The 13,579-nt window shown below is 37.2% G+C and overlaps 1 protein-coding gene across 1 annotated transcript; it reads left to right on the plus strand.

The window, feature by feature from the left end:
* The first annotated feature begins 4,755 nt into the window (after positions 1–4,755).
* On the plus strand, positions 4,756–7,286 carry uts2r3 (urotensin-2 receptor 3). The gene has a single exon (XM_089118177.1). The coding sequence runs from the start codon at positions 4,881–4,883 to the stop codon at positions 6,030–6,032; it is 1,152 nt and encodes a 383-aa protein (XP_088974303.1). The 5' UTR covers positions 4,756–4,880; the 3' UTR covers positions 6,033–7,286.
* The last annotated feature ends 6,293 nt before the right edge of the window (positions 7,287–13,579 follow it).

Genomic DNA, 13,579 nt, shown 5'->3' on the forward strand with positions numbered 1-13,579 from the left:
TTTAATAAAACATATATATTCAAAGCAACTTACAAATGTTAAACATCACAAGCAATTTGTCATTAATATCTAATACAAATAAAATATAAAATAAAATAACCTTTGAGGGGTAAAACGGCCCAATATTTGAAGTCTTAGCTCATTTTAAGAACAACTGATTGTGGTTGCATTAATTTTTATACAATTTGACAATGCAGTATTAAAGGTACATGGATTTTTGATTGATCTTACTAATAATATTACAATCTCCATTTTAGACTGAACTTTTCTGAGAAAAAAAATGATCTGACCGTTTTAAGCTCTATAATGTTTTTTTTTTTTTTTAAATAATGGAAAGTCTATAGTAGTCTAACAGTAATTCACTTTAATGAATGTTTGCAAATATTTCAGTGACTCAAATGCCTTCAGTTTTACTTACTTACTGTGGTCACAAAATGAGAAGTGTATAGGAAAAACACTGAACTGTTGAACCAGGAGATAATTCATTAAACAGGCCCTAGGCTGCGATGATGATGATCCTGCTCTTGCGGTCAACTACACACATACTCTCCTTACCCCATTGATTAGATGTGTTTGAGTGTTGACCGTATCGGGTGTTCAGAGGTGGTGTTAAGTTGAAGTGTGTCAGCGGTGTGTGTGTGTGTGTGTGTTGGCAGGAGTGCAGTAGATGTGCAGATATGTGTTTGTTGGCCTTGTGTAGATGTGTGTTGGCACGCGGTGCGACTCTGAATTCGGTGTCAGTAGCTCATGAGACGACGGGGTTGTAACTTTTTCTCTCTGTCTGTCTCTTTCTCTCACTCTATTACTCTTTCTTTCAGTTATTTACGCTGGTTGTTCCTTTACACTGGACCGCCTTCATCTAATGAATCATCTTCATTTTACAGGAAAGAACATGTGTCCACACTGACCCGCTTCAAAGATCTCAGGATCAATGTATAACTGAAATAATATAGGTTGAATATTAATACAAACACTGTATGATAACTAATCTTGGTCATATAAAAGCATTTTGATAAACATGTTTAACTATTAGCCACTGTTCCCAGTTAGAATCTAATTCGATTTTGGTGTTTTGGATTTATTCTGACCTGACTGGTTAAAAGCTTTTTTTGTGGTTTACACCAAAATGATATCAAAACAAAGGAAAACCGGTCCCCATAATCAAAACTGTATGCAGCTCAAGTATCACTTTCCCCACTTTTTGTTTCCCTTGGTTTAACAAAAGTTTAAAGTGTTAGTTTACACTAAATTGAATATTCTATCATCATTTTTCACCCTCGTGTTGAGCCAATAGTGTATAACTTTCTTTTTTCTTTTGAAATACAAAAGAAAATATTTTTGAAGAATTATTTTTTTCCATATAGTGAAAGCCAGTGGGGCCATAAACAACATTGGACCCCACTGACTTTCATTATACACTGTTTTTACTCAGTATAGTGAAGTTTCAGCTATATAAAGTATTTAAATGCAGTTTAATTGTGTATTAAGAAATATCATTGTTTTAGAGGAGTCGAATAAAATGAGTTCAGGGTACTCTTATATTGTTTGTTTTTATAAACTTAATTGAATTGAGGCAATCGGTTTTCTCAAATGAAATGAGTTTAACTTGTTGGGAAAACAGACATTCCTCAAAACATCTTCTGTGTTTTATAAGAAAGTAAGTCAAGGTTTAGCATTACATGAGGGTGCAAGATGACTGAATTGATGATTTTTTTTTTGTGTGTACTATCCCTTTAATCCATTTATGTGGTTCTAGCATCCTTGTAGATATCCACACTATGCATCATTTTAAGTTTTGCATGACTAAGGAGGTGAAAATGTTCCACTGAAACGGTTTATCTCCATTAATGGTTCTGTATTCCTGTATGGTCGTTAGGGAGCGATAGCCTACCATATTTTTTAAGTGATTAAATGGTTTTCACTGCATCGGCTGTGGTTTGGATCGTGACGCGTATCAAAATTTCATCCAACATTTTTCACGCATGATTCAGCCTCAAAGAATGGGTTTAACAACATGTTCATTTGTCCTGTGTGTACCTGAGCAACTGAAATCATTTTACGTACCTTTTCATGTTTGCTGTTGTAATTCTCTAATAAATTCTACCTAAAATATTCCTTTTATGCTCCCAAACCCAAATAACTTTGATGGATGGTGGACATAAATATTGTTCCCTGACATTTACAAGTGTTTTTCCTATGGTATACTGACTGTATTGCTTTTGGCTCTGATAAATACAGCCCCAAAGCACAGATTTTTCACTCGTAAAAATGCTCGTTTAAAGTGGGCTGGAGGGATCTAATCACAAGAGAGAAGTTATTGAACACCACAATGAATATCAGTCAGGGTTAGAGACTAAACATCAAATCACATTCAGTCCTCTGCCAATAAAGATCAATTGTCTCCCTCCGATGCCATTCATAATAGTTGGTCTTTATTAAAGACACCCTTCTTTCTCCAGAGCCTCTCTTCATCCCTCCCTTCATTTGCTTCAGACAACATATGGGGAGTGGACTGACTGTGACAGAGATATTCTACACCATCCTAAGTTTCTTTAACTCTGCCCTTAGAGGAACATTAACACCTCGCTGAGCTTTTTGATTTATACTTTACAAACACACAATTTAATTAGAATATTCTAAAGAGGGATTTCCGTCATTGTCTCGCGGTTTGAAGTGTGGATATGCCGACATATGGAACATGCCATCTCTGAATACTCAATTTAAGGGTAAGACAATTTTAGGGTTTTAAAAAATAAGATTAGGCTACTGTGTTAGCTCATTTTAATCCGACTAATTTAGTTTACTGTGTCCGGAATTTAAGCGAAACAAATATCCTTTGCGTAAAGCTGTTGTAGCTATTTATTACAGTTTATTATTCAGTTTGTTTGAATAATAGCAGCCCATAGCTTACTTACAGTTTCATCTGTCTTATGAACATGCCGTTCTTACATGCGACAACCATCGAGTTTTATATTAAGGATGCGTATGATAGGGGACCGCGAAGTGTCGTTACACATTTTTCGTTACATCTGAAATTATGTGTTTTTGCGTGATGTGTCACAAACTTTGGCCTATGGGCTAGCCTATCTCCATATTTATCTGTTACGTATTAGAAATTTACAACGAATACATGAATTAAATGAATGTCAAGTAGCAACAAAGAGTGCAATTGTTACAATATTTCAATATCAGGAAACATTTTTTTCGTTTAAATATGTAGCTGTTTGTGGTAAGCAGATATAGCCTATAAAATAGGCCTTATATTATTATTCATTTTTCATTTATTTTTTATTCATATTATATTTCATTTAATTCAAAATAGCCTATAGGCTACAAAATAATGACAACATAAAAATGGAAAAAAAATTAACTGGCCTATAAAACAGTGTGCGTTTGTGTCAAGTGTTCTGTCTCGTTTTGTTAAGTCTTTATAAATGTTTCAAATTCCCTCCCCGTCAGATATTTATTCATTTATTTATAAACAGGTGAAAAGCTTGTGTGGACGTTATAGCCTATCAAATTAAAGATTAACACGATTTGATTAAGATGATATCTCTTGTTCTGTCATCATTCATTCAACATGCATTTTTTTGTTCTCCTGTAAATCCTTAATATGTTATCACACGCAACACACTTCTGCTGTCATGAAGAATGAATGATCTCACCCCTGTAGCTCATTTGGTTAAACTGATGGTGTTACAACTCGCTCACTGGCGCAACATTCCCCGATTTCCCCTGATTCAATGCAGACTACATGTGTTCGACATTTTTACATTATGAAAACAATAAATTACAACCACTAAAATGACTAGGACTCCTTTGACACTAACTCTTAAATTCCTAGAATTAGTCAACAAGAGTTTCAGTTTGCATAGCCTGCCCTAACCTAGGCTACATGAACAATTATTAAATCGTTTTTATTTACTATTTAATTGTCTCAGCTGGGCGTCTTAAGGTTTAAATGAACTAAATCCATATTTGTATTGATTTTATAAATAAATAAACTAAAACTAGCCAATCCGTGGATCTCCGTGTCGATCTAAAACGTGTTATTTAAAGCACCCTATGGGTAATGGGCGCAGCGGGTAACCTACTGTGCCAGTGCTTCACTGTAGAAACAGTAGCTCGTGTAGCCTCGTAACCCGTCTCTCTCTCAGGGTCACCATGTGCCACACACATCATTCTCTCCCATGTGTTCTTGCGGCCCCCCGGCCGGGCTTTGATCTTCACACCCGTCATTATGACGAGGATTAGAATTCCCCATGAAAAGAAGCGCTTTATGACGACGTAGATATAAGCTATAAGCAAAGTGCAGCAAAGTGTTTCTCATTGTCTTGTTTTTTTTTTTTTCAGGACTTAAGCTTAAAATTTCATAGGTTTGTGGGGTAAATTTTAGAGCAGCTTAAAACAGCGCTGCTGAGATCATTGATCTTAAATAGCCTAACAAGATCAATTTTATTAACAATAATAGTTCAGTTGTAAGCTAATAATAATAGGCTAGTTAAACGAATCCAACCAAGTTCGCTGTGTTGATATTAGTTAGTTGATCTCTTTACCAAAAAAAAACAGAATTTCTGTCAATACTGATTAATTATCCTGAACATAATATTATAGTTCTTGTAATTTGTGATGATATTTTGCGTAGCCTACTTTGACAAACTTGTACATCATTTCTAGTTGTAAATGAAAAAAAAAAAGGTTTATAAAATCACTCTTTTGTTTCTCTCTTCTCTCTCACCCATTAAAGCAGTCCGCACTCTCAGCTCTCCCCTTCAGATTTGGATGCTCTGATCACCTGGGCACAGTGAACACCCTAACACACTCTGAAGTAACATCTCTCAGAAGGTCACTCATCTTGGGATTCTTGCCATCCAGGACAAATGGACGTCTTTGGCTCCACTTCCCTTTCCTCTTCCCCTTCCCCTTCATACACCTTTCCCATTCTCACTAACCTCTCCCTTCCCTCATCCTCTCCTTCTCTCTCCCCATCCCCAAGTGTAGCCTCCACTGCTCTCTTCTGCTTTTTCCTATCCCTCCTTTCTCTACTGGGCATTCTGGGGAACCTGTACACCCTAGGGCTTCTGATTCGCCGCCGCAGGATGTCGAGGCGGCGGCGTACCTCTCCTACCTGTTGTTACGGCTCCTCCTGCCTCGGCACCTCCTCCCCTTCGTTCTCTCCCCCCTCCTCTCCCACCTCGTCCTCCTCCTCTTCCTCCCTTCACCTGCAGGTCCTGAGTCTGGCTTTAGCAGACCTGGTGTACCTCTCCACCGCCCCCTTCATCGTGTACGACAGCCTGGCATCTGACTGGGCCTTCGGTGAACTAGGCTGTCGGCTCCTGCTCAGTCTGGATTTGCTCACCATGCACGCGAGCATCTTCACCCTCACCGCCATGAGTCTGGATAGGTATCGAGCTGTGGCCGATCCGTTGGCTGCCTCGTCCACACCTTCCTCTGGACTCCTGCGAGTCGCTTTGGCCTGGGGCTTCGCCGTGGCTCTCAGCTTGCCCATGATGATCACTTTGCACCTCGAGGATGGAGAGAACCAGGAAGGCAAGTTGTGCGTCCCCGCCTGGGACGAGCAGAGTTCGAAAGCCTACCTCAGTATCCTCTTCTGCACCAGTATCCTAGGCCCAGGGCTGGCCATCGGAGCTTTGTACGCAGCTCTGGGGAGACTCTACTGGGTATCTCAGACGCAGCCAGCTTGGGTTGGAGGGAGCAACGCCTACCCACCCCGGGCACCTCGCCCCAAAGTCCTGCTCCTCATCCTGGGAATTGTGTTGACATTCTGGGCTTGTTTCCTTCCATTCTGGATCTGGCAGCTTCTACCATTGTACCGGCCTGAGGTTCTGCGCGTGGTGCCGGTGGGCACGCAGGTGACGATAAATCGCATCCTCACAGGGCTGACTTATGGAAACTCGTGTGTGAATCCCTTCTTCTACACACTGCTGACAGGCAAGCGCAGGCGTCCCAGCAGGAAGGCCATAAGCGCGGCTGCCCCACTCTGCAACAAGGGCAGCTCTGAACAACAATAACAGCTGCCCACTATTTTATTCGCAGCCCATGACCAGTAAGACTGTCCATAGTTATGCTCATTACACAGATTACTAAATTTGGTGCTAAAGGGCTTAAAGATTATAGCTTTGTACGCCGTGCAAATATAATACTACTCTTTTATCCAAGCCACTGATGGTGTGTCTTCTTCTGATGCTGGACCTTTTACATATATAATCATAGTTAATATGATCAGCAATATGGCCCCTGCAAACCAAAATGAAACAATAAGTGATGAAATCTTTAGGGTTTTGTCACCTTTGACACAGCAATCAATTGTGGTCAAGCCGCTGGACAAAAATGTGTGAAACATCTGTAACTTGAAAGGGACAAAACAAGCTTTGTCAGGATTCGTGAATCGCCCCCAGGATACTGTAAAAGCAGGTGTGAAACATTTAACTACCAAATCGGTTTAAGTGCAAAGGAGAAATTACATGGATTTGGCTCAAAGCTAAAGGACTTTGCTCTTTCGAGGAGGATAAATCACTTTTGTCACGAAGCCAGGATAAACAATCACCATTCTGCAATAGGACATTATGTTCTCCATGAGGTACTTCAACTAAAACACACATTTTTGCCAACAGACCTATTACAATCCTGACTTTGTGTATTTATTGGCACCTTATTTGAGTCATTCATTTTTTTATTCTACCTGATTCTGTTTTTTAATTGTCACAATTAAATTGAATTATGCAATTTTAAATAAAATTTTGAACAACTCTTAAAAAAAAACAGTAGCCAACATTTGAAGTGGATCAAAACCTTTCATCAAAAGTTATACATGAATTTTAAACAATACCCGTTCTTACTTTGATAAACTTTTTGATCCACTGCTGTAAATTGTTTCAGATCTACTCAATTTTTTTAAAAGTGCATCTTTGCCTATTTATGCATGTTTGTGGACAATGTCAGCTAGGGAAATATTTATATCTCTAAAATTGTAGATCAAATGTTCTTAAAAAAAAAAATAATAATAATAATCGTGCTGTATTTGAAAAATTGCACCAAGCCTGGACCCTTCAAGATATATTTTTGAAAAGATTTTGTTTTAATTGTTCTAGCTTACCTGTATTATATTTGTTATGATTTACTGTTTAATAATGCATTGCTTTGCACAAGAAAGCTTGGCTGAAAGATTTATAAATTAAATATGAGGTGCTTATTATATCTTACAATTGTCAATAAAGAAATATTCTATGCAAGAACAACAACTTTGCACAAGAAAGCTTGGCTTAAAGAATTATAAATGAAATCAGAGGTGCTTTCTATATCATGCAATTGTCAATAAAGAAATATTCTATGTAAGAACAAACAATATTGTTGGTTTAACTTAAAAAAAGTAAGTAACCTGGTTGCCTCAAAAATTGTCTAAAAACGTGGATTTCCATTTATCGGCCAATATATCGGTTATCGGCTTTCAAATACAAATAATTATCAGTTATCGTATCGGCCAAAATTGTCATATCGGTGCATCCCAACAACCTGGAAAAAGTGAGTTAATACTCAAAATAATAAGTTCTCAACTAAATCAATTATTTAAGTTGATTTGACAAAAGAAAAAATGTTGTGATTACTACACTGTAAAAAAAATAATGTTGGTTTAACTTAAAAAAAGTAAGTAACCTGGGTTGCCATAAAATTTTAAGTTGATTGAACTGGAAAAAGTGAGTTAATACAATGAAGGAGATTGATTTAATCATCAGAAACTCAAAATAATAAGTTATCTCAACTAAATAAATTATTTAAGTTGATTTGACAAAAGAAAATATGTTGTGATAACAAATCTTGAAAATAATGAGTCTTCTGGAAAGCTTTAGAAGACTTCCTGACACTGCTTAAATGATACTGCAGAAACGTGACACTGTAAAGCAGTACTGCCCTTATTACAATAGCAGATGAGTGGGTTTTTTAGTGAAGAAAAGAGATGGAAGGTCAGAGAGATGGAGAAAGGCATTAGAATGGATGAGAAATTAATTAGAAATGAAGAGAAAAACACAGAAAAGATCCAGAGAGAGACTGTGCAAATAATAAAAAAATGAAATATGGTTTTCATTCAGGAAGTATTTGTTTGTGTGTCTGCATTGGCCTGGACTATGCTTTTGCTAGCATTCACTTTTTTGTGGGTCTTGCATGGGGTGTGTGTGTGTTGTACTGCAGTGCTTGGATGTGACTGTGTTTTCATTGGATAACATCAGCCTTATTGAGTCTGTATCAGCTTTTTGCACTTTCTGAAACTGACCCACACCAGTGATGGTGTGTGCTTCAACCTTCATGTTTGGTTAGTGAACTTTGTAATGCCAGTTTGTGATTTATTGGCATCATTATAAAACAAGTACAGACCTTGCCTTTGCAATATGTACAATTCATGTGTATTGTTAAAATGGCAGCACTGTATTGGTTTATGGTTGCCTGCTGCTCTGTGACGCACATGAACTTTTGTTGTGTGTGTCTGTCTTTAGCCCCTTGGAGATGTAATTGGGACTTGGTAGTCTTGGCAGGTGTTTTTAAAGATGAAACATTAAGAATAAAAAATCAACAATACACAAATAGCAAATAAATAAGCTGGATACAGTGATCAATCACCTATAAAATATACATTTTTTATGTTTGAGGTTGGGGTTTCATTGAGCTATATCATAAAACACTGATGTTCTCATTTGGTCTAAAAGCTCCATCCAGTCACTATAACGTAGTTTGGAAAAACGCCATCTAACATGGGACTCCATGAGGACCTGATGTGTGCACCTCCCTCTCTTTTCATTTTCCTTAGGCATGTGTTTCCATTTACCTGAGAAACTTTACAGCATCTTGAAGGAATAATACTGTATGTGAATGTTCCTACCTCACGGTGTGATCAGTCCTATTGCATGAGAATACAGTTGCCACAACAGCTTCAGTTTGTCCCAATGATCCACTTTTCACTAGGGTAAATCCTGTGGAAAAAAACAAGCTTGTATTGTATTTAATATGTCAGTTATTTTATATTAAATGATAGCTTACCACTTACTCACCCTCAAGTTGTTCCAAACGTTTATGATTTTCTTTCTTCTGCTGAACAAAAAAGAAGATATTTTGAAGAATGTCGGCCACAAAACAGTTGATGGGCCCCATTGACTTCCATTGAATGGGGGGGGGGGGTGGTTGACTTTGTAATTCATCTTCCTTAATATCGTAGCTCTAATATCTCATTAGCTTTGCAAATATGCTGAATCACAGTCCGTCAACTTTTGGAACTTTAGAGTGGCTTTCTGTAGCTCGCACCACTAAGGTCATGGGTTTGATGCCCAGGAAGAGCAAGAACTGATAAAATGTGTACCTTAAATGCAATTAAAGTCTCTTGGGATCAAATGCATCAGTAGTTATGGCTTACATTTGTTATTGTTCTTCACACAAAAATATTGTATGACTTAGAATATAGCGCATTAGTCATGGGACAACTTGTGTGATACTTTATATTGCTTTTCTGGAGCTTGGCAGTATAAATCAATCTTTATTTGCAAGAAAAATGTTATTGCACAATCACAGCTTTTTGCGTTTCACAAAAGAAAGATCATTTTGAGTGAAATTGATGAAAATTTTGAATTTGGGTGAATTATTTATTTTATGCTTCTCATGCTCATCTATGTTCTGCGGATTCAGATTAATTGAATAGTATTTACCATTAAGAAGTCTTTCGGGGGGATGTTCTTAGCCTGATAGTTTAATAACAAGACTTTGGGGTCTTGAACTCAGACCCTCTCCGTTGTTCTCCCTCAAGAGGGTCTGAATGATTGAGCATGTGATAAACTTCAAACATATGCTAGTATCCAACGAACCCAAACAGTGGAAAATATTGCCATGAGGGAGGGCAGCAAATCCATAAGCTGTCAGTTTATATTGGTAGTCACCAAGAGCTGGTATGGTTGAGGTTTCCAACAATAACCACTGCGACCGTGTCGGAGAGAAAGCTCTAATTTTGAAGGAGGCAGCAGAAAGCTCCCGAAGACCAACCTCAGAGGTACTACGTATGGGGGGGAAATAGTTCACTTTTTTCCACTGCATCGTTTTGTGTTACCTGTGTGCTCCATAAATCCAACACATGTTCCTGTTCCTGGAATCCTGAGTGTCTTTCCATCCTCACACTCCCCTCCCTGCGCTGCAGAGTTTGTGGCAGGGGCAGGTGCCCCTCCCTTGGGCAGTCAGCTCAGGAAAGTCTCCTGCTGGGCAGACGAGACTAGGCCGAAGTTTAGGCCAAGCTCCTGCTGAGAGAGAATAAGAGGCTCCCTTTCTCTAAGACACACATACACAGACCCAAATTCAAAATTCCCATCTGTTTTTTCTCTCTCTCTTTTTCTTTGTATGCCTGTCGCTCTTCCTTGCCCGTTTTTCTCCCTTCTTGAGCAGTGAAAGAATATACAAACGCTCCAACGTGTAGAAAATGTATGACTGTCATTACATTAGATTGCAAAATATGAAATTAAGTGGAAGGAGGTAGCACAAATGATGAGACTGTGTTCATGACTTTGCAAATCTTTTTAATGAGTGCTTGATTCAAACTGACCAAGTCATATGATTTCAGGAAACTATAGGCTTTGTTCTGGTCCTGATCTTAAGTGAACCTATGAATGAAGCAGTATAAAATGTTTATTAAGTTTTATAATTAAATAAAAGTTGTATTTTTGCTGCAATCTCAGTGTGGTTATTTTATCCAGTAGATGTCCCTAGAGTGCGCATTTTTACTGAGCTTCGCAAAAAAAAAAAAAACATTTTTAAACGGCAATTGGTTCAGTTGATTCAGTTTTTTAAAGCCTCACTTTAAAAAATATGATCAATAAGTTATGACATGGTTTTACATTGCTTTAATTCATCAAAATAAGTTACCCAATTATCAACATTTTTATAAGTTATACAAAATTCAACTCATTTTTCAACAGTCAGTTTAATGTAATTTAAGTTGAAATGACTTAGACATCCAAGTTGGTTGTACTTCATTTAAGGTAGCAACTTTTTTTTTTTTTTTTACAGTTTATCACTTCTCTGATCCATAAGCACAAACATTTGTTTAGTTAAACATTTAAAAAAAAAGAAAAATGTTAATAGAATCCATACCAATTTGATAGGGATGCACGATATATCGGCCACATTATCGGTATCGCCGATATATGATCATTTTTAATGTTATCAGTGTCGGCCGATATATGATCATTTTTAATGTTATCGTTATCGGACCAACAAGAACATTTAGCCGATATCTAAAAGCCGATAAATGTATTATTTCCTTCAGCTGAGGCACTTTAGATGCGCACTGTTCAACATGATGCTTTTAAGTTGCTTGAAATACGATTGAAAAACTAAAATCCAGTTTAAGTGCAAAATGTGCAGTGCAAGTCTGTCATATCGGCAATACACAACATTAAAATAAGAACATCATAATTGTGTTTGTATCTTGGATTTTAAGGAGGAGACTTTTTTTGATAATCAGGCTCTCAAAAATTGTCTAAAAACGTGGATTTCGATTTATCGAAAACCAATATATCGGTTATCGGCTTTCAAATACAAATAATTATCGGTTATCGTATCGGCCAAAATTGTCATATCGGTGCATCCCAACAATTTGACAAATGTAAAAGAAACTGCTATGAGATTGTGTTGGTCGAAATACTTTCGGGTCCCCTCCTCATCATGACAAATAACAACAACAACAACAACAACAAAATCAGTTTTTGTAATGTTTATTTGAAACTCTTTACAAAGAAAAAAAAAAATCCCCACAGACTTGCTAAAGGGTGCTGATCGCCGCCTTTTATACCGTAACTTACGTTCACACACATTCACCAGAATGTTTATGTCAGCATGTTGCAAATCTTGCAGATGTGTGACTGAAAACCTTTCGAACACTGCCAGCAAACAGAAGATGGCCAGCAGTACAAGCGTCTCTTTGTAGACCGAGGGGCTCTGCTGCCATAAAGCACCTTCTCCTGCCTCAATCCCTGTCTTCACACATCCATGTCAGCCGCCAAGATCAGGCGAGACCCTGGTTTGCGTGCTTTGGAGGCCGGAGGTTACATAAATGAACATCAGAGCCACTGTTCACAGTAACACACTGATTCTGACCAGCAAGCAAAACTGTAAAAATGCCATGTCTGCACCTCTCACCAACCTCAGCAAATCTCTCCTAACATACAGTGACTACTAGTGAAAATGCATCTATTTTGCATTCTTCTAATTTAAACAACGGTTTTTAATACAAATCAACATAACATGACATGAGTAAATTGGGTAGCCTACATGAAATTCCTCCCTGAGGACAGTGGACCTGATCAAACACCTTTTTGTGCAAATGAAGTCACATGATTAATATGATCATGTTTAATTACTAAGAATTTCATGCCAAACTTTGTTATACATTTCTTAACGTTTGTTAACAAAAAAGTTTAAAGTTTAAAGGAAATCAGTTCCAGAATGTTTTATATGCAAATAATACAGAGGTTTTGTAGAGATCTTGCACCTCCTTCTGGTCGTATACGGCTAATAGCACCTGAAAATCTGTCATTTCAGCCTTCCATAGCCCCTCTAAATTGATTTCACTACGAAATTAAGAATATTCATAATATTCTAGTTACCATATCTGTATTCTAGAATAGGTCCTTGTGTCAATGAGTTAAAAAAAAAAAACACAAAAAAAAAAACAACCAAAGTCACATCTTTTATTCTTACTAGTTTCACATTTAGTTGGAGATGCAGATAGGAAAGATTCTTCAAAAGAACCATTCCATTAAGAATTGTCAAGCAACATCTTTAAGGTTTATTATCAGCTGAAAAGTGGAAAAACAGCCTGAAAACATTCACTGGAAATCAAAGCCATTTCAAAGGTGGTACAGTTCTCCTAGTCCTAGAAAGAACAGATTACTCATGTTCAAACATTTGCCCATTCTTTATAGCACCTAAATTTAAGTTATGAACTTATTACTTAAGTTCTATTTCTCCCAAAATGCACAATTCCCCAAAGCTATTTCCTGAAATAATAAATTGTGCAAACAAAATGGTTAAAAACACTACTTAAAGGAGTAGTTCACTTTAAAAAACACATTTGCTGATAATTTACTCACCCCCATGTCATCCAAGATGTCCATGTCCTTCTTTCTTCAGTCGAAAAGAAATTAAGGTTTTTGATGAAAATATTCAAGGATTTTTCTCCATATAATGGACTTCAATGGGAACCAAACGGTTTAAGGTCCAAAAGACAGTTTCAGTGTAAACTGTTCAAAGGGCTTTAAACAATTTCAGACGATGGATAAGGGTCTTATCAAGCGAAACGATCGCTCATTTAAAAAAAAAAAAAGCTTTATAAGCTCAAATGGTCGCCTTGCTCTATCCTGTTGCGTTCCGTTCGTCACTCTCTCTCTCCTGTTCGAACTCGTTTATCAAATTGAACAAATCCTTTTTTCGTGTCATTTGGTTTATTCAACAAATGAAATCAAAAAAGCAAAAGTTTTTTATTTAAAAAGTGAACTACTCATTTAAATTAACAACATTGCCTTCTAGTTGT

This window comes from Pimephales promelas, chromosome 12, assembly GCF_988280905.1.
Source record: "Pimephales promelas chromosome 12, fPimPro1.hap1.1, whole genome shotgun sequence".
Classification (NCBI taxonomy): domain Eukaryota; kingdom Metazoa; phylum Chordata; class Actinopteri; order Cypriniformes; family Leuciscidae; genus Pimephales; species Pimephales promelas.